The 20940-nt window shown below is 42.7% G+C and overlaps 1 protein-coding gene across 1 annotated transcript; it reads left to right on the plus strand.

Annotated features, from left to right (window-relative positions):
* Window positions 1–334: 334 nt before the first annotated feature.
* LOC107118594 (vomeronasal type-2 receptor 26-like) lies at window positions 335–20079 on the plus strand. The gene is made up of 8 exons (XM_015420955.1): window positions 335–1060; window positions 2059–2225; window positions 5238–5351; window positions 7703–7994; window positions 10858–11691; window positions 12875–13102; window positions 14163–14289; window positions 19178–20079. The coding sequence occupies exons 1-8, from the start codon at window positions 335–337 to the stop codon at window positions 20077–20079; spliced, it is 3390 nt and encodes a 1129-aa protein (XP_015276441.1).
* Window positions 20080–20940: the final 861 nt, after the last annotated feature.

The raw sequence follows: 20940 nt of genomic DNA on the forward strand, positions 1-20940 counted from the left end.
AATCTGTGCTAAAGTTCTCTACTGAATAAACCTTATTCTTGTTTATAAATAGTGTCTGGATTGTGGTAACTGGACTTCAAGCTAAATCCTGTAGCCTAAACCGCTGACCAATTGTGCTACCTGTGTAAGATTAACTGTGCAGCTCTAGACAGAGTTGCCAATGTGTAAAACCCACATGCCAACTGAGATTCTGGGGATCTCTAATCTCAGGTTGGTGAGGGATTAATTTTAGAGATTCCTGGTGGTTATAGTGTCCTGAAATCCAGAGGGCCTACCTTTCTGGGTTCTTTGGTAATGTATTGTACCAGTGTAGCATTCTCCCCCTCATCCAGGAATGGCCTGGGGGGCAGAATCTATACATGGCGGCAGCGCTGTCCTATACAGCATTAAAGCCCAGCACCCCCCCATTACGCTCAAACCTAAAATCAAAGCGGAGCTTGATGGCTTGATCTCGCAGGGGGTGTTGGAACCGTTCGCCCACGTTAGGTGGGAGATGCTGATTGTAACCCCGGTTAAGCCAAACGGGGACGTGAGAATATGTGCGGATTATAAATGCACTATTAACAAGGCACTGCAGGACCATGTGTATCCGGTGCCTGTGGTTAGCCATGTGTTGACCGCACTAGCGGGCGCCCAGGTCTTTGGCAAACTGGACTTAGCCCAGGCATATCAACAGCTGCCTATTGATGCCGCCACTGCTGAGGCCCAGAAAACAGTTACGCACAAGGGGTTTTTCAAAGTTAACCATCTACAGTTTGGGGTCTGTGTGGCACCAGGTATATTTCAGTCATTCATGGATTCTCTCTTTAAAGGGATCCCTGGAGTCCAGCCTTTTCTAGATGATGTGCTGATCACGGCCCCGGACTCTTCCTCTTTCACTGAATGGCTGTGGGCGGTGCTCCAACAATTTGACTCCACCGGTTTGAAAGTAAAGCATGAGAAATGTCTCTTGGGAGTGCCCATGGTAGAGTTCTTGGGGTTCACGGTGGATGCCCAGAGTATCCACCCCATGGATGGCAAGATCCGTGCCATCACGCAGGCACCCCGTCCCACATCCAAGGTAGAGTTACAGGCCTTCCTTGGGCTTTTAAATTTTTACCACTCCTTTCCCCCCCTCAAGGCTGTGGTGGCAGAACCCCTTTACCACCTGCTGGACAAGAATGCCCCTTGGGTCTGGGGTCCCAAACACGACTCCGCTTTTCGGGCGGTCAAGGGACTTTTGACCTCTAACACGGTCCTGTCCCATTTTGATGAGTGTTGCCGGTCGTGCTCACTTGCAGTGCATCACCCTATGGAGTGGGGGCAGTCTTGGGCCATCGCCTGGCGGACGGCTGCAAAGTCCCTGTTGCCTACTATTACAGGACCTTGTTGGCTGCAGAGTGTAACTACGTGCAGATCGATAAGGAAGCACTCGCCATGGTAGCGGGGGTGAAGAAATTTCCTCCTGTAAGGAAGAACTGTCATCCCACAAGGGCTGTCTGATGTGGGGAGGCTGGGTGGTGCTTCCGGCACCCCTGCAAAGCCGGGTCCTCACAGTGCTCCACGAAACCCACCCGGGGGCAATGTTCCCTCTAAGCTGTGGAGACTTATGAGCAAAAACTCTACTTTGTGAGCTACTGGCATTAAAGTTGTGAGCGAGCGATTTGGCTACTGCATACGTTAGTTTGCTCTGGAGCCATCCTTCCTGAGCTAAGACAAAAATGTGTGAGCTGGAGGCTAAAAAACCGTGAGCTAGCTCACACTAACTCAGCTTAGAGGGAACATTGCCCGGGGGTAGTCCGGATGAAAGCACTGGCAAGGAGTTATGTCTGGTGGCTGGGACTAGACTGAGACATCAAGGACACCATCAAGCACTACACAAAATGCCAGGAGATGCGGCCCGCACCCCCCAGTGCTCCAGTGCAGCCCTGGGAATTGTCCCATAGGCCCTGGGCCAGGTTACATCTGGATTTTGCCGGACCGTTCCAGGGTCAGCTGTTCTTTATTCTCATGGACTAATATAGCAAATGGCTGGAGGTGGTCCCAGTTCCTTCTACCTCCTCACGGTCCACCATCCAGGCCATGTGGAGGATCTTCAGTGCTCAAGGCATTCCGGACTCCTTGGTCACTGACAACGGCTTGGGTTTCACCTCAGAGGAATTCCAGACATTCATCGAGTACTGTAGCATCTGCCACATCAGGTTGGCTCCCTTTACCCAGCAACAAACGGGCAAGCAGAGAGAATGGTAAGAACGACCAAAGAAGCGCTCCGGCGGATGGACTGGGAGTACAAGCTGGGATCTTTTCTCTTTGGTCAGCGGACGATGCCACACACCGCAATGGGTCGCAGCCCCACAGAACTTCTCCTGGGCTGATGCCTGACCACCAGACTCAATTGCTTCCACTCAGATCAGGCACCTGAAACTGAACCAGAGGTCATTGGGTTCCCCCCAGTGAGGTGTGGGGGCGGGGCACATGAAGCCCCACCCCCTGCTTCCGGCCGCCCCACTTCCAGCCCTCATTCAGCCAGGAGGAGGCAGGAGAAGAGGGAGGGGAAGTTGCTTCCTACCGTCGGGCCCCTGATGTCAGGGGGTGTGGCATATGCTAATGAGTTATGCTAATGTGTTCCCGTAGCTTTTTTTCTATGAAACGACCCCTGAACTTATCCCATCCCTGAGACGCAGGAGGCTTCATGCGGGTTCTTCCCAGAGGACCCAGTGTATGTACACAACTATGCATGGGGGCCACACTGGATCCCCACACGGGTAGTAAGGGTCACCAGACCTCGGTCCTATGAGGTCTCCTGCAAAGACAGCCAAGTCCTCTGGAGGCACATTGACCAGCTGCACCAGCAAGTCTTGTCCCTGGACCTGGAGGAGGGTGACTACGAGGAGACAGACACCTCGGAGGCCGCGATGCTATTGCCGCTCCAGGACTTGCCAGGTTTACCGGACATTTCGCCCGGACCCAGCACCGTGGAATCAACATCTGACAGGGAGCTCACTCCACAGAGCAGCACACCATCCAAGACACCCAAAAAAAATCCGACCAGTGCATCACTGGGCACATCAGAGCCAGCTCCCACGGCAGCCTCGGAGTTTCACTGCTCCACTAGAGAGCAGAAAGCACCAGGATATCTTACAGACTATGTGTGTGAGTGTGTTCCGGACCAAAGGGGGAGGGGTGTAATGTATTGAAGTTCAACCGCATGTGAGGTCGGGCCTCCATGTGGTCATGTGAAGCCACCAAGCTTCGCTCCAGAGAACAATGGCCCGAGCGGATCCTAGCCTGCACCTATCGGAGGGCTAGGATCCTAGCGAGGACCTATGGGACACCTAACCTAAAGAAATAACCTATCACTGGTATAGAGTGTGTTTTGTATGTGGGGTTTACTGGGAATATAAGCCGGCCTGCGAGCCGGTAGAGTTGTCTTGTTCTTCACTAAGTATGAGCTGAAATCACTGCGTCAGTCTCAGTACTTTTCAGAACCCCTAGGAGGGCAGGGCGAAACAGGATTTGCAGGCCAAAGCAGGAACCTTCTGCCACAGCCTGGTAAGCCAGCTTTAATAAAAATTAATTTCACTTCACTCATTTCCACTTTTTGCAAGTGAGTTGTTTGCTCTGGGGGTTATTTTAAGCAGAGAGGTAGTGCTATTGGATTACAGTCCATTTTTTTGCTGTGCAGCTGATTGTATTTCTGGCCCCACTTATAAAATAAGGCAGATTTTTTTTTTTTGCAGGTAACCCTTAAGGAAACAGGTGAAGTTGTGCCCCTCCACCACCACAGCACCTTTTTGAGAAGTGAGTTGCAAACCAGGGCTGAGTTTTCTTGGCCTTATGGGGATTCACATGGAGCTGCACTTTCAGTGTCCTGCTCCTTGGCTCTAGTATGTTAGTTTCTTCTTCCGACCTAATTATTGAAGAAACACACACACACACCACACACTTTGTTGCTAAGGGAGGCTGGTTGACCCTTGGAGACTGAGTGGCTATCTTGAGGTACGTGCCTCAAGTGTGCTAGGCGGCAGCCATTTTATCATGTAGGCAGAGCCTTTGTAGGACTTTTGCACATGGCTCTTTGACAGAGGAGGCTATCAACACCACCAATCCCCCCAATTTTAAAAAAATCTTTAGAACTATATTAGTAAATATGTTAAAGGGAGGGGGTAACAGTTGCAATGACAGTACATTGGGGTTTTTTTTAGTAAACAATTGGTCAAATAGGGTCGTTAGGATATGTAGTTTGTTAAGGAGCAAATTTACTAAAATATGAGTTAATTATCCTGTGCAGTTTATTATATAAGATGATAATGAAGCATGCCCAGCAGAAATTGTGCCATTTGGCACTATGGCCACTGACAGAAGATATCTTTCTTAAGGGTACAGGCTCCAACTTTATTGTTTTGGGGAGGATTAACTTATTTTTTCTGTTTCAGATTCTTCTGATGCTTTTTTCAGGTCTGCCTCGCCTTTTCATTTCCTCAGTGCCTGAATTTAATTATCCACATATTTGTCATGTTAAGAATAAAATATATTGACAATTATGTGATGCGGAAAATATTAGTCAGCAGGGATGATTGTTAAAGAAACACTCTTTTGGATATAATTTTCATTCTTTTGTATTACTATAATAGTGACAGATTTTTCCATACAAGAGTAGCAGCAACTCTTTCTTAAGATGCATGGTAGCCAAAATATCTTCTGGTAGGTCACAAGTAAATCTTTCCTGAAATTTCACATCTTGGGAGATAATTTATTTTATTTTCTATTATGCTAACAAGGAAGAGAAGACTTGAACCCAGAGATGACAAACATATTCTGAACAGACCTTCTCTTCTAACACATATAATTATCAGAATGATGGTGATTAATTTAGCCCCCACCTTTAAAGTTTCATCATAGACCCAGTAAACATTTGTAAATGACAATGTAACTTGTGTGATGAGTAACTTAAGTAATGTGTCATTCTGATCTGAAGCTAAGAAGGTCAGACGATCAATTTTCTACCGGTCTGGTGATGTATTCACTAGGATTTATAAGGCAGGCTCCATAGGCTCCATTCTTCATAGAATGAATGGCCATCCATATCGGTCTGGTGTAATTCCGAAGACTGTATGTATAATGTGGAAACCAGGCAACCTGTGTCATGTGGGAAAGTGTGTTTTTAGGAATGTGGCATTGGTGCTTTTGCTGCTGCACCAAATAGAGATAGATACAGAGAAATGTACCGTTGGTGATCCTCTCCATGTCCTTCATAGGTATTTTCAGTCAGGTGATCTCATCATAGGTGGCATTACTTCCCAGTTCTTACTGCCTTTTGTTGAGGATAACTTCAGACAACACCCTCGTCAATCAGAGATTGGTGAGAACATGTAAGGCACTATTTTTCTTTCTAATTGATTGCATTTGCTGTCAGGGGACCATGGTGAAATGTAATAATGCAGCGAAACGAACATTGTGCAAGATTTCTTCAAAATATATATTAGAACTTTTGAATCAAATTCTGCAATAATACCACAAAACATACAGTTGTTTGGAAAAGCAACATACTATGTATGATCAACATTCAATAGACGTAACACTTCAGTGTGAAAAGTCCTTATTACAAGATTCCATAAACACTCCAGGCGGCCAATACACTGTTCCAGAAAGTCAATGAGTTTCCTTGATCTTTGTTAGGACCACTTAATGGGAGCTAACTCACAAAACAGAGGAAAAGAAGAGTACCAACCAGTACAACCAATAATGATGACAAAACAGAGAAATATGTTTGCAACCATTTTTTTCAAGGGTTAACATGACTCACCCAAAGCCTTCAGTAAATACGCAAAACAGTTCAACAATGCTTCATCCCGAGTGTCTAGTGGACTTGACTAGGCACCTGTTATGCTTGGGATGAAGTGTTGTTGAAAAGTTATGTATATTTACTTAAGGCTTTCATTGAGTCATTCTAACCCTTGAAAAATGGTTGCAGACATATTTCTCTGTTTTGTCATCATTATTACCCCCCCCACATCAACCTTGTGAAGTCAGTTTGGCTGAGAGAGTCACTGGCCCAAGGTTACCCAGGTGTCCTGGCTGGACTGTGATTTGAATCTAGGATCTTGTTTGAAACAATAAATAATATAGCTAATATATCACACTGGCAGTCACAAGCCAACCTAAGTGGTTTATGCCGTTAAATATGAATTGAATCAATTAATCAAGTGATCCATTAAAGTTTCCAGACATAGTTCTGAACCACTATATCACATCATATCACTGTCTTCCTGTCTCTTGCCATGCTCTGCTTTGGGGGAGGGAGCTGAATTTAACTGCATTTTTTTAAAAAAGGATTCATACATTTTTTCTAATGTCCCTTGTTTTCATTTGCAGCCTCATATCTGGTTTCCTCCTGAATATATTCCCCCTCATTCCACCAACTAAGTCTTGAGTAGTCAGTTCTGGCTTAAAAAAAAAAATTAAATGGCTATTTACTTGATTACATAAAATTGAAAAATTTCAGATATTTTTTTTTTGGTCAGAAAAACCTCTTTTGAAGTTCTGTTATCTTGAGTAGTCAGTTCTGGCTTTAAAAAAAATTAAATGGCTATTTACTTTATTACATAAAATTGAAAAAATTCAGATTTTTTTTGGGGGGGGTCAGAAAAACCTCTTTTGAAGTTCTGTTCAACTCTTTCAAATTAATGTTTGGATATTTCAGAAAGCAAAAGTAACTACAGGGTTTTTTTAAAAAAAAGGAATTTCAGTGGCCTTATATTTTAAATTGAATTTGAATAATATGGCCAGTGACACAGGCAGTTCACATATCTTTGGAGATTGTATGTAGTTTTATGCAATCTTCATCACACACGTACCATTTTCCATTTTCCTAAGAATTCAATCTTACCTGCCAATTCTTAAAATTTAAGACAAGAAGGTCGGATCTGATGCAATTCCTCAAGACCTCTAAGGCAGAGATGTTCCACCAGGCTTTTGGTTGAGGACAAATGGTTAAAACTGGCACCCTCCTGCCCCTTTGGGGGGCAGTTAAAAAAAACTGCCACCCTCCTTTTTTACTTTTGGCCTCGCATCCCCTTTCCCGCCCTGCTCCTCAAAGAGCATGGCAGCCGGCAAAAAAGGGGTTGATTGCCATCTTGATTGGTTGTTTTATTAGTGCAGTGTAATAATTTTATCATGTTGATTGTATTTTAATGCTGTAAATTGCCCAGTGCCCACTTGTGGGGTTCGGTGAAAAAACAACAACAACAACAATAATAATAAGGTGTTTCCTATATAAGTGATGGATTTGGCTCAAACTAATGTATCTTGTTCTGGGTTGTTGTTGGTGATTATTGGTAGGCTGAACGCCAGAGTCAATCATTTTGCAGAGAGTTTTATGTCAGGAGAGAAAAGGAGACAGAACAGTGCAGTTTGCTTTGAAACTACCAATGACTTTGATTTGCATGTGGACTGGACACTTCAAAACCTATTAGGGTTTCTCAAAAGAATCCTTAAACACACAATTATCAAGCATGGGCTTACTGATAGCAAGCAGACATAATACACATTCAAAGCTGTATACTAAACATATACAAAAATAAGAATGTGCCATGACAGTATTCCTTTGCGTATGAAGCATCTTCTTCTAAAACAAGTTTCCTTGGTGGAGCACAAGTGATGGGGCAATGATTTTACAAAGTGAAAATTTCCCCTGTGATGCTGTATACAACTCTCATTCTAGTGTACTGACGAAAAACTACCAGCATATTTTGGCTTTGGTATTCGCGGTGAAGGAGATCAATAAAAATCACCAGATCTTACCCAACATCACTTTGGGCTTCAACATCTATGACAGTTATTTCGATTCACGGCGGACCTATCGTGCCACACTGGATCTTCTTTCAACATATAAGAGATTCACCCCCAACTACAAGTGTGGTATCCAGAGTAACCTGATATCAGTCATTGGAGCTCTTTACACTAAAACGTCACTCAACATAGCAGAAATTTTGGGCATTTACAAAGTTCCACAGGTAATAGAATAAATAACCAATAAGTCACATTTTCTTTGTCTTTCCAAATATGACATTGTTGTATGGGCAGTCTGAGACTGAGGTGGGGCTTGCATTTTTAATAATTTTCCTCAACAGAGCACAACAGAGAAAAAATAATTTCTCCAGTAGGTTCTTAAAAAAATCTAGTGCCTTTTTTCAAACTTACTAGGATTCCCTCATGTTAAAGAAGCCTCATGAAACTGACTTTTCTGGTCTGCATGCAGAAAGAGGAGAGAATGGGCCATCCCTATGATTTCTCTGTCCAGTTGACCTACACGCTGTGCGAGAAAAAATTCCACTTCCACAAATTTGCTTTCCTTGTCTAAATGCTATTTTTTGTAGGTGGTGGGAGAAGCTCTGTGACTTGTGTCCTGTCTTCCTACTTGACCCATCTTGAATTCCTGTTTGATTTACAAAGACAAGCATGTATGGTGTTGTTTCTATATTTACTAGACACTAGTCCCTATGCTCCATATATTAGGCCGCATTACTCATGGGCAGAGTTCATGTCAAGTGGCACCTTTGAGACCAACAAAGTTTTATTCAAAGAGTAAGCTTTCATGTGCAAAAAAACCCATGTCATCATGGGCAGTGACTGTGGGATGTCAGCAAACACAGCCTGGTACTGCACATGATTGCCTTGGGTGCACAAGGCTCCCAGCCATTGCTCCCTCCAATTTACTTCTTTATTTCCTTAATTTCTACCCTCCTTTCTCCCCCATGGGGACCCAAAACAGTTTACAGTGTTTGCCTCTCTTCCATTTTATCCTTACAACAACTCTGTGAGATGCATGAGACTGAGAGTGCATGACTGGACCAAGGTCACCCTGCAATGCACAGTCAGCAGCTTTTTCGAGTAAGAGCTTGCATTTGGCTCAAAAAGTTGCAATTCCTGCCTTGTCGTCATGGTGTTTCTAATTTTTAAGTTCACAGGGGTAAGAATGACAGACCCTAGGAGTAACAGAAGTGTTCTGTGAATGGAATGACAGGTCCTGGAGTGGAATGACAGCCCCTGGGGATAGCAGGAGTGTTCAGGGACTGGAATGAGAGACCACAGAGTGGAATGACAGCCCCTGGGGGTAGCAGGAGTGTTCTGGAAATGGAATGAGAGACCATGGAGTGGAATGACAGTCCCTGGGGGTAGCAGGAGTGTTCTTTGACTAGAATGAGAGATCACAGAGTGGAATGACAACCCCTCGGGGTAGCAGTTGTGTTCTGGGAGTGGAATGACAGGCCCATTGGTGAAATGACATCCCCTTGGAGTAAGAGGAGTGTCCTGGAACTGGAATGCCAGGCCTATCATTACAGTCCCAGGACACATCTCCTACCCCCTGGGCGGTCACTCCACTCTGGAGCCAGTTATTCAAGTCCCAGAATACTCCTGCTAACCCCAGGAACTGCCATTCTACTGTGGGTCCTTTCATTCCAGTCCCAGAACACTCCAGTAACCCCCAGGGGCCATCTAGTGATGAACAATAGATTGTGATTAAATAACTGGAAAAAAGACAAAGTGGACAGTTCCCCTAATGCTAACTTGAAAGCAGAGGCGCAGCAGTTCTAAACCACATGGGATAACAGCAGCACCAAGCTGATTCTAAAATGCATATATAGATTTGGCCTAAATCAAAGGCAACGTTCCCATTTAACACACTATGAATGTATCTGTCTGTTTGCTGAGGTTGTGGAGGAGCAGTAGCAGCATGAGAGAAACAGATGGGTTGTTTTGTTGATTGCTGCCGTACGTCCTGGGGCTACTTCTGCTTGGCTTTGACCCAGTGTCCAAGGTACCACTATGGAAGCAGGCCACAAGCTGAAGCTTCCTCCTGAATGGCTCTTCAGGCCACTTGGGACTCTAGGTGGTGAAAGCAGTGGCACAAGAGGCAATGGCACACACAAGCCATTCCTGCTACTACTGCCCCACCTTATAGGGCTGCTGAGAGAGTGCCAGACAATGTGCTCACTTGACTACTAGAAGGAGTGAAAAGAGTACTAGTAAGAATCACACTTGGAATTCATATATTCTGTTTCAAGCTAGACTATTTGGACATCATGAAACCTTTCACCTGGTTTCAAGATCCGCAGTTGGATGAACAGGCAAAGATCTCAAGACCAAAGCATGGGGGAATGACTACATTTTACAGGAAACCAGGGAGCATTAGCCCCTTATCATATTACGGTGCATGTATGTATTTTAGAAAATATAATACAAATTTTCTGGTAATAATTCATGAGACTGTATATGTAGGATGAATTGTGCATGAGAGGAGGAAATTCTGTGTTAAAAGATTTCACTGGGCCCTGAAGAATTAGGGTTTGGTGTTGAATGTTCTCATGCAATAAAGTTGCTGTAACTGTGAGGCAAGTAGATACTGCCTTCCCATCCTTTCTTTTGCTGGCTCGCCTGGCCCATGCCCTTCCTGTCCTGATGGGCACTTCACTGCTTTAAAATGAAGGACATCTGGTTATTCGAAGAAAATCAAGAACAATTGATCTAGTGAAAATTTGGGCAGATTTTTTTTTAAAAAAATCATACACACAAGAGAAATAGAGGACAAAAATCTCTTCAGGATCAGGCACAGTGCCTTAGTTTTCCCACCCTTATCATGTGATTGGATTCTGAATGAAAAGTCAAACATGTATAACATAGCCTGATTTCTAGTCACAGAGCATTTGGGGTGGGGGATTTCAGTACATCCCTAAGAGGCTACACTTCAAATAGATTAAAAATGGTGAAAGATTTGTTTGACAGTGTTACACACAGCTACCACGTATGTGACTGTGTTTGTGTGGGAATATCTCTCTCTCTTCTTCTCCACCTACTTATCCCTTTATCTTTCTATAGTTCACTTACGGGTCTGTGCCAAGGATGAATGATGAAGCAGAGACCATTTCCTTCTACAAAATGGTCCCTAATGAAGCCTATGAATATACTGGGATTCTCCAGCTACTACTGCATTTCAGGTGGACATGGGTTGGAGTCCTTGCAGCAGGTGGTGACGTCGGAGAAAGATTTGTGCAGACAATAATTTCAGTTTTCCCCCTCAGAGGCATCTGTTTTGCCTTCTTAGGAAGACTAATGACACTTTATATGGGAAACTTTCTTGAATTCATGAATTCGTTGGTGTCAATATATAATATGTTCACAGAAAGCAATGCTAATGTAGTCATTGTTTATGAGGAACATATGATACATTTGAGATGCTTATTATATTTACCAGAAATGGGAATGGTGACCATGGAGCCTAAAGGTAAAGTGTGGATTATGACCGCTCAAATGGTGTTGATGTCATTGATTTATCAAAGGAGTTGGGATATACAAGATATCCATGGTGCTCTGTCCTTCACAGTTCATTCAAATGAAGTTCTAGGATTCCAGGATTTTCTTCGGACCAGAAACCATTTCTGGACAAAAGAAGATGGTTTCATCAGAAACTTCTGGGAACTGGCATTCAGCTGTGTTAGCAAGGGAAGTGAGAAAACCTGTACTGGAGCAGAGAAGCTGGAGAGCCTTTCAAGCTTATTCTTTGAAATGAACATGATTGGCCACAGCTACAACATCTACAATGCGGTCTATGCCATGGCACATGCTTTACATGCCATGCAGTCATGTCAGCACAAACACAGATCAAGTGTTGACAGAAGGATACTGAATCTTCAGGATCCACAGTCATGGCAGGTAATAGTGATACATGGCAGTGCAATAACAAGCTCCAAGATATATTTGTTTCTATGCCATTTCCCTGGGAGCAGTGGCCTGGGCAGCTTCTCCTCCTTCATATACTTGGTCAAAAATAAGAACAGAAAAAAGAAATATGTGTGTGTGGGGGGGGATTTATTTAAAGAAGAGGAACCAGCAGCTCCCCTGCAATTTTGGTGCCAGTACTTTTAAACACACACATACCCAGCCCCTCAGAAAGATTTCCCATAAGGAATAATGAAGACAAGAAATATCAGAATCACACCTCCTAAAACAAAGAAAGAAAGAAACCCGGGTCAGAATTCCAGAAACCCAGGAAGACAGATTTTTTTGCAGCTCCACAACCCTACTTCCATAGGATTCTGGGTACACTTGCTCAGGACTGCTCTCTTCAGTGGGCTCCTAAAAAGGGTTAAAACAGCAATCTTTTCAGAAAATATACAAGAATATCGCATGGCCATTATTTATTTATTTAAATTAAAACATACTTACTCTGTCTTGAGCCTCATTGAGAAAGGTTAATTTCTCTATTAATGAAAGAAACTTCCCATTCTTCTCCCCAAAGGCATACAAAGCAGCTTACAAGAATAAGAGGTGGGGGAGTATAAATCAATCAGCACCCCCATTCCCCTAGCAAATTATATGCTAGGCTGCTCCAGAAATTCTACAGCTGGCTTTTCCAAAGACCCTGGCTATGGATCATGAGCCAACATACCAATGGCCAAGATGCCTTTGGTTCTTACATTTCAGCTGATGCCAAGAGCTTATCCCTTTAACACTTTATAACAGGAAGAGGGGAAACCATTGTTCAGCAGATCAGCAGGGTGTTGCAGCTGACCAAGATATTCTTCATCCTCTCCCTCCTTCACTTAAGGGAGCATGCACTACACTGTTTATGGGTATATGATTGCATATACAATATCTAGCATCGAGGGCCATGGCATATGCTTTAGATTATTTCCTAGGTGCCTTGCTGAGTGTCCCATGTTTAATGGCTGTCATCAATTGAACAAGCTCAAACAGAAGGACTGGGAAAAGCCTCTGCCTGAGGACATTTGGAAGCAGTTGCCAATGCATGTAAACATCACTTGGCTAGATGGCTCATCTATTATCAGTCTGCATCTTTTAAATGTTTATGTTTTCTTTTATTAATTTAATTCAGCTGCACTACTTTCTCAGAGATATCTCTTTTAACAACAGCGCTGGAGACAGGATTTCCTTTGATCAGAACATGGAACTGATAGAGGGATTTGACATCGTGAACTTGCTCACTTTTCCCAACCATTCATTCCATAGAGTGAAAGTAGGAAGACTGGATCCCCACGCTTCCCAAGACAATAAGCTCACTATTCATGACCAATCCATCACATGGCATAGCAGTTTTAAACAGGTAGGTAGGATCAGAGGGAAGAAAACCTGGTAGTGCTTCCATTCTGAATGAATTATTCTTGGCATGTCTTTAAGTAATGTCATCCTAATGTTTCAGATGTTTCTGTGTGTATCTTTGGATATATAAATTAGGGGTGTAAAGACATGTTTTAATTCTGCATCATAATTTCAGAAAGGACAAGATCATTGCTTTTATTACATGTCAGGAGTGTGTTTACCATATCAGAAAATCATGTTGGATTGGGTGTCTGGCCATTTATTTTACTAGAAAACCTTTCTGGAACAACTTTTTTTTCCCACCAAATGACACCAAAGTTTTAGCAAACCAAGGATATCCTCTCTACTAAGGATCCCTGAAGTTTCAAAAAATTGAAGAAGGGGTTCCCATTTAGAGCTTCCTCAAGAGAATTCCACCAGTTACCCTTATCTCCAGGGGAAAAGAGAAAAGCTAGCTAGCTATTATTAGTAATTATCAAAAATAGACCAGACAGTAGTTCAGGCAAGGGTTTAGACTGGAGTCCAAGGTCCAGGCCAGGATCTGCCTACTCCAAGCAAGGTCCAGCAGGAGCATCTCAAGCATCTCCATGACTTCAACTGCGAGAAGTACACCTCCAGTAGTTTGAGGGGAATTTCTGCATAGGATAGTGTGACTGGCTGAGGGGAGGTCTGCTAATTACTCATTGGCTGGGAAGCTAATTTTCTGCAATTCCTTTTTGTAGGAAAGATTAACAAACTGGAGGCAGAAAACTGAGAATAAGCCTCCTAATCAAATTCTGGAAGGCTTTTGCTAACTTAAATATTGTTATTTCTGATCAATCTGATGATCGGAAAGTCAAATAATGGGAGGGGCATGCGGAAACAATATTCTAGTATATATGCATGGGGTATTCTGGAGATATGCAGCTATTTCCTCTTTTCATGGAAAGATGACTTGATAAAATTTTACAGAACTGTTGTTAGAACAGCTATCCACCTGAAATCTAGGTCCTTAAAGAAATGAAAATACCCACATACATTCTCCTAAATGGTAATTACCTCTTATTTTCCTATGTAATAACCAGAAATTGCCTGTTTCTCTATGTACTGAGAGCTGCCAACCGGGTTATAGGAAGAGAAGGCAGGAAGGGAAGCCATTTTGTTGTTACGATTGTATTCCCTGTACAAGAGGAAAGATTGCAAGCCAGAAAGGTAAGAGATCGTGCTACTGGATTTAGGCAGCTGTAACTCTGCTTAGAGTGGTGCTGGTTGTGTACAAACCTGATAGGTCTGTATAGACCAGAAATACTGCTGCCACTGTTGTTATTCAAAAGTTCCAGTTTATGACATGTTGTCTCCCCATTAAAAAAAAGCTGCACTCTCTCCCCCAACTATACTATGATCTGACACCTACATCTCATATAGAAGTGTCACTGCCAGCATTTTCCTTCAAAAGTTCCTGTTCCTGAGATGTCATCTCACCATTCAGAAGAAAACTAAGGTCACCTTTTTTCCTACTAACCTAAACTATGCTTTGCATCAGTTGTTATACACTTGTTGCTCTTGTAAGCCACCCTGAGCCTGCTTGCGGGGAGGGCGGGATATAAATGTGAAAATAAATAAATAAATAAATGACTTTTAAAAGAATAGGTAATGGAAATTGGACATAAAATAGGTGAAATGAAAAGGCTCATTGTGATAATGAAAGAGAACACAAAGAATTTAAAAGGCACTTTTCTATATCCCTAACATCCTGAATTGTCAGGACTCTCCTTACTGTTTTCAGTTATTTTCAGATGTTTTGGGATGGTCCAGAAAATTTGGGGCAATTTTATAAATGGCCCTTCCCATGCCAAGCCCCCAAACAGCATGAGCAGAGAGGGAGGATAAGAATGACAGAGAGGAAGCTGCTCCTGCCAAACAACTGTTTGGCAAGGTTTTCCTCCCAGAAGAAGGAGGAGGAGGAGGAGATTGGATTTATACCCTGCCCTTCACTCAGAGTCCCAGAGCGGCTTACAAACTCCTTTCCCTTCCCCTCCCCACAACGGACACCCTGTGAGGTGGGTCGGGCTGAGAGAGCTCTGACATAAACTGCTCTTTTCAAGAGCACCTCTGAAAGATCTATCCCTTGCCCAAGGCCATCCAGCAGCTGTGAGTGGAGGAGTGGGGAATCTAACCCGGTTCTCCCAGATTAGAGTCTGCACACTTAACCACTACACCAGACTAGCTCTTTAAATTTGAAAAGACCATTAGTTTTTTATGAGAAGCTCTGGTCCCCAAAATGGGGGGCCAGGTCTATAGCTGTAGAACATAATGGCCCTATAAAATTCCAAGAGAGTGGAGATGCCAACTAATTGCTGATTGGTAGACCTTCCAGGCCAGGTCTACCAGTTTTGGGAAATAATGGAGGCATTACTTTCTGTGGATGGTAGAGAGGCTAGATTTACCACCCTGAGTAAATAACAGGTGAGGTACCTGAAGCATTTGTCTGGGTCATCTATTTTTGTCTTCTTCACTACTTCCTCTTTCTCTTCCCTGAAAGTAAGAATGGGCATGAACTGGCTCAGAGACAAAAGTTTGTCATGAATTTTTGTGGGTTCGTGGTTCATGAACTTAGATCCATGGCAGGTCAATCGGCATGAATTTTCCACAAATATTCAAGCAGTTTGTGGTGGTTTGTGGATGGATACATTACAAGACAGACTGTTTCCACTCAATAAAAATGTTTACCAAACTTCAAAGCAACAAAGGAACATCAGAGGATTTGGGGGGGGGGTCAGAATTCTCCAGGCTTGGAAATCCCAAAAGGTTTTCTGTACATTTGATGTATGAAGCTTGCCCTTTTGAACCTGAGCTTGACTGTTCTCCCAAAAGCACTTTTCTGAAGGTATCTTCTTTGCAGGGCGATAACTAGGACCCCATAAATCCAATCTGCACATAACTTTGGAGGGAAGGTAGAGGATCATTAGGGGAGGCCCCCTGTGTCTTTGATGTCTCTAGCTTACACAGATTTCATTCTATACTCTCCTGTACTTCCTAAACTAGTGCCTGTCATTTACCCATGAAGCACTTTTCTGGGGGCACCTTCTTTGGGGAGCCATAACTCAGATCCCGTAAATCCAACACTCATCAAATTTGGAGGGCAGGTAGAAGAGAGACAGCTAGAGATCCTGTGCAAGATTAGTTTCTCCACACACTGGGGCTATTCTACCACATTATGAACCTCATGAGCAGAACCGGTTTGTTTAGCCCCTAAAAATTTGTCTCACCTCTTGGTTTGCAAACCAGGCACACCATGAACCATGAACTGAAATGTATTTTCCCAGTTTGTGCCCATCCCTTCCTGGCAGCTCCCATAGCCTCACCCCTTTTCCTGCTTCCTTCTTTCCTTACCACACACTATGCCAAAGGGCTAATTAAACCAAGAGTTGAGGATATTGAGTGACAATCTGACATCTCTAAGGCTTCCAAACTCAGGTGTTGTTAAATATCAAAAGCACCACTGAGCCGGCAATATATTTGACTTCAGTGGAGGGAAAGAATTCTAGAAGGGCGTTTGCCCTAGCTAGATGTTTTGTCCTTCCATCTGCAGTTATTCAAGGCAGGTACAATAAAAACCGCTACTCTGAAAGGCCCATGCCTTTTAAGTGAGGTAGAATCAGTAGAGCCTATGTTCTTCAGATGTCCATTTTACAGGGAGGCTCACCTTAAAATTATTACCCCTTTAGTCGATAGGACACCTGGACACATTAATACAAACAAAGCAGGGCTTCACTGGCTCCTTTCAGATAAGAATGCGGAGATTACACATTCAGTCACTGAGTTTTGTGCATTAATTCTTAGATTGCGGGAATCACATTTTAAAAGTTCTTAAATTCAGATTTCTATTATTGTATATTGACTGTTTGTTTTCCTCTCCCTCACATATTATGCTTACTTTGTATGTTGGTCTTAAGACCGTAATAATAAAATTAAACTAAACTAAACTATTTATTCTGGGAATCTGGGAGTGTTTGGGGTCATTTTAGATATCCTGATCTAACCCAAAGAACTAATTTGGGGATTATTTGGGGCTTGGCTATATCTTAATTACATACTCCTTCTGTGGCTCTGATATGGGGGACTACAACTCCCTGGCCCACTTTTTCTGCCTATACTGCCCTCAGCATGTAAGTAGGATTTCTCAACCTTTAAGAGGCATGTGGCTGGGGGCAGGCACTGTACTACTGCTGGGGCCCTGAATAGACCATGCGTGGAACCCCAATGGAAGGAGACTGATTGACTGTCCTGTCTTTTTTGGCCTCACTGTTACATTGCTGTTATGTGGCACAGCACAATTCCTATGGACTCCTCTGTTGTCTCTGCTGTCATGGACATGATGCTTTCATGATGCTAACTTTGCACTGTGGTCCTTTTCTCTTTGGAGAGCTAAATGATAGTGCCACTGTTCTTCTGGTAGCCCAACACCACCACAACTGCATCCCTCAGTACCAGGCAGCCTTTTCCTTTTTTAAATTTTTTTATTGGATTTCTAATCAAGTTTACATACACATCAATTACAAATTTACAAAAACATCAATCTCAATAATAATAATAAAATATACAGTTCCCACTATAACAGATTACCACATAGGTCATATATATCTTATACTATTAATCCTAATAATCATTTGGCGCATTATTAATTTTCACCAAAAATCTCTTTATCAACTTTAATTTTCTCAAGACATTCCACTATATAGATTTCCACTTATTTCATAATAACTTCCCTCTCCAAAAAAATAAATAAATAAAAAAATTTTCATTTATTCTTGTCTTATCTTAAGTTTAAACTAATTTTATTTTACTTTCCTCATGTTTTCGTTATCTACCTCCTGTATATTCCACTCAAAGTTATTCTGTACTATAAATTGGCTTTGAACCCATTTTATCTAGTATTTTACCTTTTCCTTATTTTAATGAATCTGTATGTATACTATCATTTAAAACACAAATACTTACCATTCCTGGTAGCCCAACATTGTCTCAGTGATGATCCATTTAAAAAATGATAAATTACCAAAAATAATTAAAACCTTACTGTTCAGCCACACATACAAAGAAGTGCCATAGCCAAATTATCCCTTAAGTTTGAGATGATACAGCCTTGTTACATTTTGGAAAGCTGGGAGAAAAGGTTCCTTGTGTGTAGGAGTGTCCAGAGAGTAGCATTAATATGTCTGTCTTTGAAGTGGAGCATTTCCAATGTACAAACCCTTTCCCTCTCAGTAGTCCTAACAAACTAATGCAAACTGTGGGGCTTGACCTGAAAGGCAAAGAGAAAAACAGAGATGAAAAGGTATGAGCTGGAAGAGGCATCTCTGGGTGACTTTAGCAAAAGTTTAGTTTTGCCTATGACTACCACACAAAAGGACCATAAAATCCAACCTGTCACTTGGCTCAAGTGGTTAAGACACTACACTGCAGGCTGTGGAAGGTCAGTAGTTCAGCAGTTCGAGACCTGGGTGCCACATGACGGAGTGAGCTCCTGTCTCTAGTTCCAGCTCCTGCCAACCTAGCAGTTCGAAAGCAAGAAATTGCAAGTAGATAAATAGGTACCACTTCGGTGGGAAGGTGACAGCGTTCTGTGCGCCTTGGTGTTTAGTCATGCCAGCCACATGACCATGGAAACATCTCCGGGCAGCGCTGGCTCTTCGGCTTTGAAACGGAGATGAGCACTGCAACCCTAGAGTCGGATCCGACTGGCTTTCGAGGAAGGGAACCTTTACCTTTATAATACAGAAGTATTGCCCAAGTATATGTCAAATACCTAGGTGATATCCATACAGAACAAAAATTTACTCTATAGGGCAAGTCTAGACTACTGTGGACATTTGAGCATTTTAAAAAAATGGGACTAGAAACCACCTGAAACAAACCAGAAGTAGAAGAATGAGGGAACAGCATGTGGGTCTCTAACTTCAAGGTATGACTGCAACGTTGAACCAGTAGTTCATCACTTGAATCACCACATTACACTGACTCTTGTATGAGACAATTTATGTGAGAAGATGACCTTTGGAAGTTTGAGGACACTCAAAATAAACATTTTCTTTTCCAGATTTGGATGACTGCTTTAAATGCCCAGAAGATCAATATCCAAATAAGGACCGTGATTCATGCATTCCAAAGGAGATAAGCTTCTTGTCTTATGAAGATCCCCTGGGGATCAGTTTAGCTGTTTTGGCCCTTTCATTTTCTTGGCTCACTACTTTGGCTTTAGGAAGCTTTGTAAAATACCACAATACTCCCATCGTCAAAGCCAACAACCGTAATCTGACTTATGGTCTTCTCATCTCCATCCTGCTCTGCTTCCTTTGTGCCTTGCTATTTATTGGGCAGCCTGGGATGGTAACATGCCTCACACGACAAATTGCTTTTGGCATCATCTTCTCCGTGGCTATATCTTATGTGCTGGCAAAGACTGTCACTGTGGTTCTGGCTTTTATGACCACCAAACCAGGATCCAGGAGTAGGAAATGGGTGGGGAGGGCCTTAGGTAACTACGTTATTCTTTTCTGCTCACTTATCCAAGCAGGCATTTGTGCTGTATGGTTGGGAGTCTCTCCCCCATTCCCAGATGTTGATGTCAATTCCATGACTGAAGAAATCACCTTGGAATGTAATGAGGGATTGCCTATCATGTTTTACTGTGTCTTGGGCTATATGGGCTTCCTGGCCTGTGTCAGTTTCATGGTGGCTTTCCTTGCCAGGAAGTTACCTGACAGTTTCAATGAAGCCAAATTTATCACATTCAGCATGTTGGTGTTTTGCAGTGTTTGGTTATCCTTTGTTCCAACCTACCTGAGCACCAAGGGGAAATACATGGTGGCTGTAGAGATCTTTTCTATCTTGGCTTCCACTGCTGGGTTGCTGAGTTGCATCTTTTTCCCTAAATGTTACATCATTGTGTTTAAACCTGAGCTGAACAAGAGGGAACAGCTAGTAAGGAGGAAGATTTAAAAACTTTAGTGTAAGTCAAGTGTATGTATAAGCCTGTACTTAATTTTTTTCTGATAATACGTTACAATTATATCCTCTCAAAAATTTTATGATGTTACAGGGGTTTTTTTGTGGGGGGTGGGGGGCACTTAATAAAACTGCCTTTGATGCAATTTTCCTTGAGTTTTTGCAGTTGCTTTTTAATGAAAAGCATTTACAGGTTACATTGAAGTTCTTTTGCATGAAGAAAAAGCCTAGTTAAAAGCTCTGACTTACTCTACCTCCTAAAATGTTCTGATTTTCTTTTAGAATTCATCTACAGTACACAAGATTTTTTAAAATAGAAAATAACCTATGACAGATTGAGGCCATACTCAGTAGCCTGTAAGAGGGTATGTTTAAGAATGTGATACATACCAAAGGCCACTTTTGGAGGAGTTAATTTTATTATTGGGAGGTGGTTAAATTGCAGTTATTGAGGGTCACTTTTTGTGGGATCACTCCTTCTCTACTTTGGAAAGGACTGTACACTTTGGACTAAAAAAATCCTGTTATCCTTGGACATTAATGGAAATAGGAGGAAGGTTGGTGTGTTTTCTCTCTCTCCTTTTTGGATTCTGCTCCTCAACATTTCACAAAATACTCTTGAATACCATCTAGAATAAGGAATGAAGGAATCCCAGCGGAGAGGATGCATAGGGAATTTACTATCCTGGGGTGTGGGGTGCATGCGATGCAAAGAGGACAGGACACAAGTTTGCAGGAAGCTGATCTGCCACCTCTCCGCTTCCCAGCGTTTATTTATAAGCTCAGTTTCCCCCCATTTCCCTCCCCCTCCTCTCTCTCCCTCCTTCTCTCTGCGTAGATCGAGCATCCTTTTGG

Source organism: Gekko japonicus, unplaced genomic scaffold, assembly GCF_001447785.1.
Source record: "Gekko japonicus isolate JY-2015 unplaced genomic scaffold, Gekko_japonicus_V1.1 scaffold3085, whole genome shotgun sequence".
NCBI lineage: Eukaryota > Metazoa > Chordata > Lepidosauria > Squamata > Gekkonidae > Gekko > Gekko japonicus.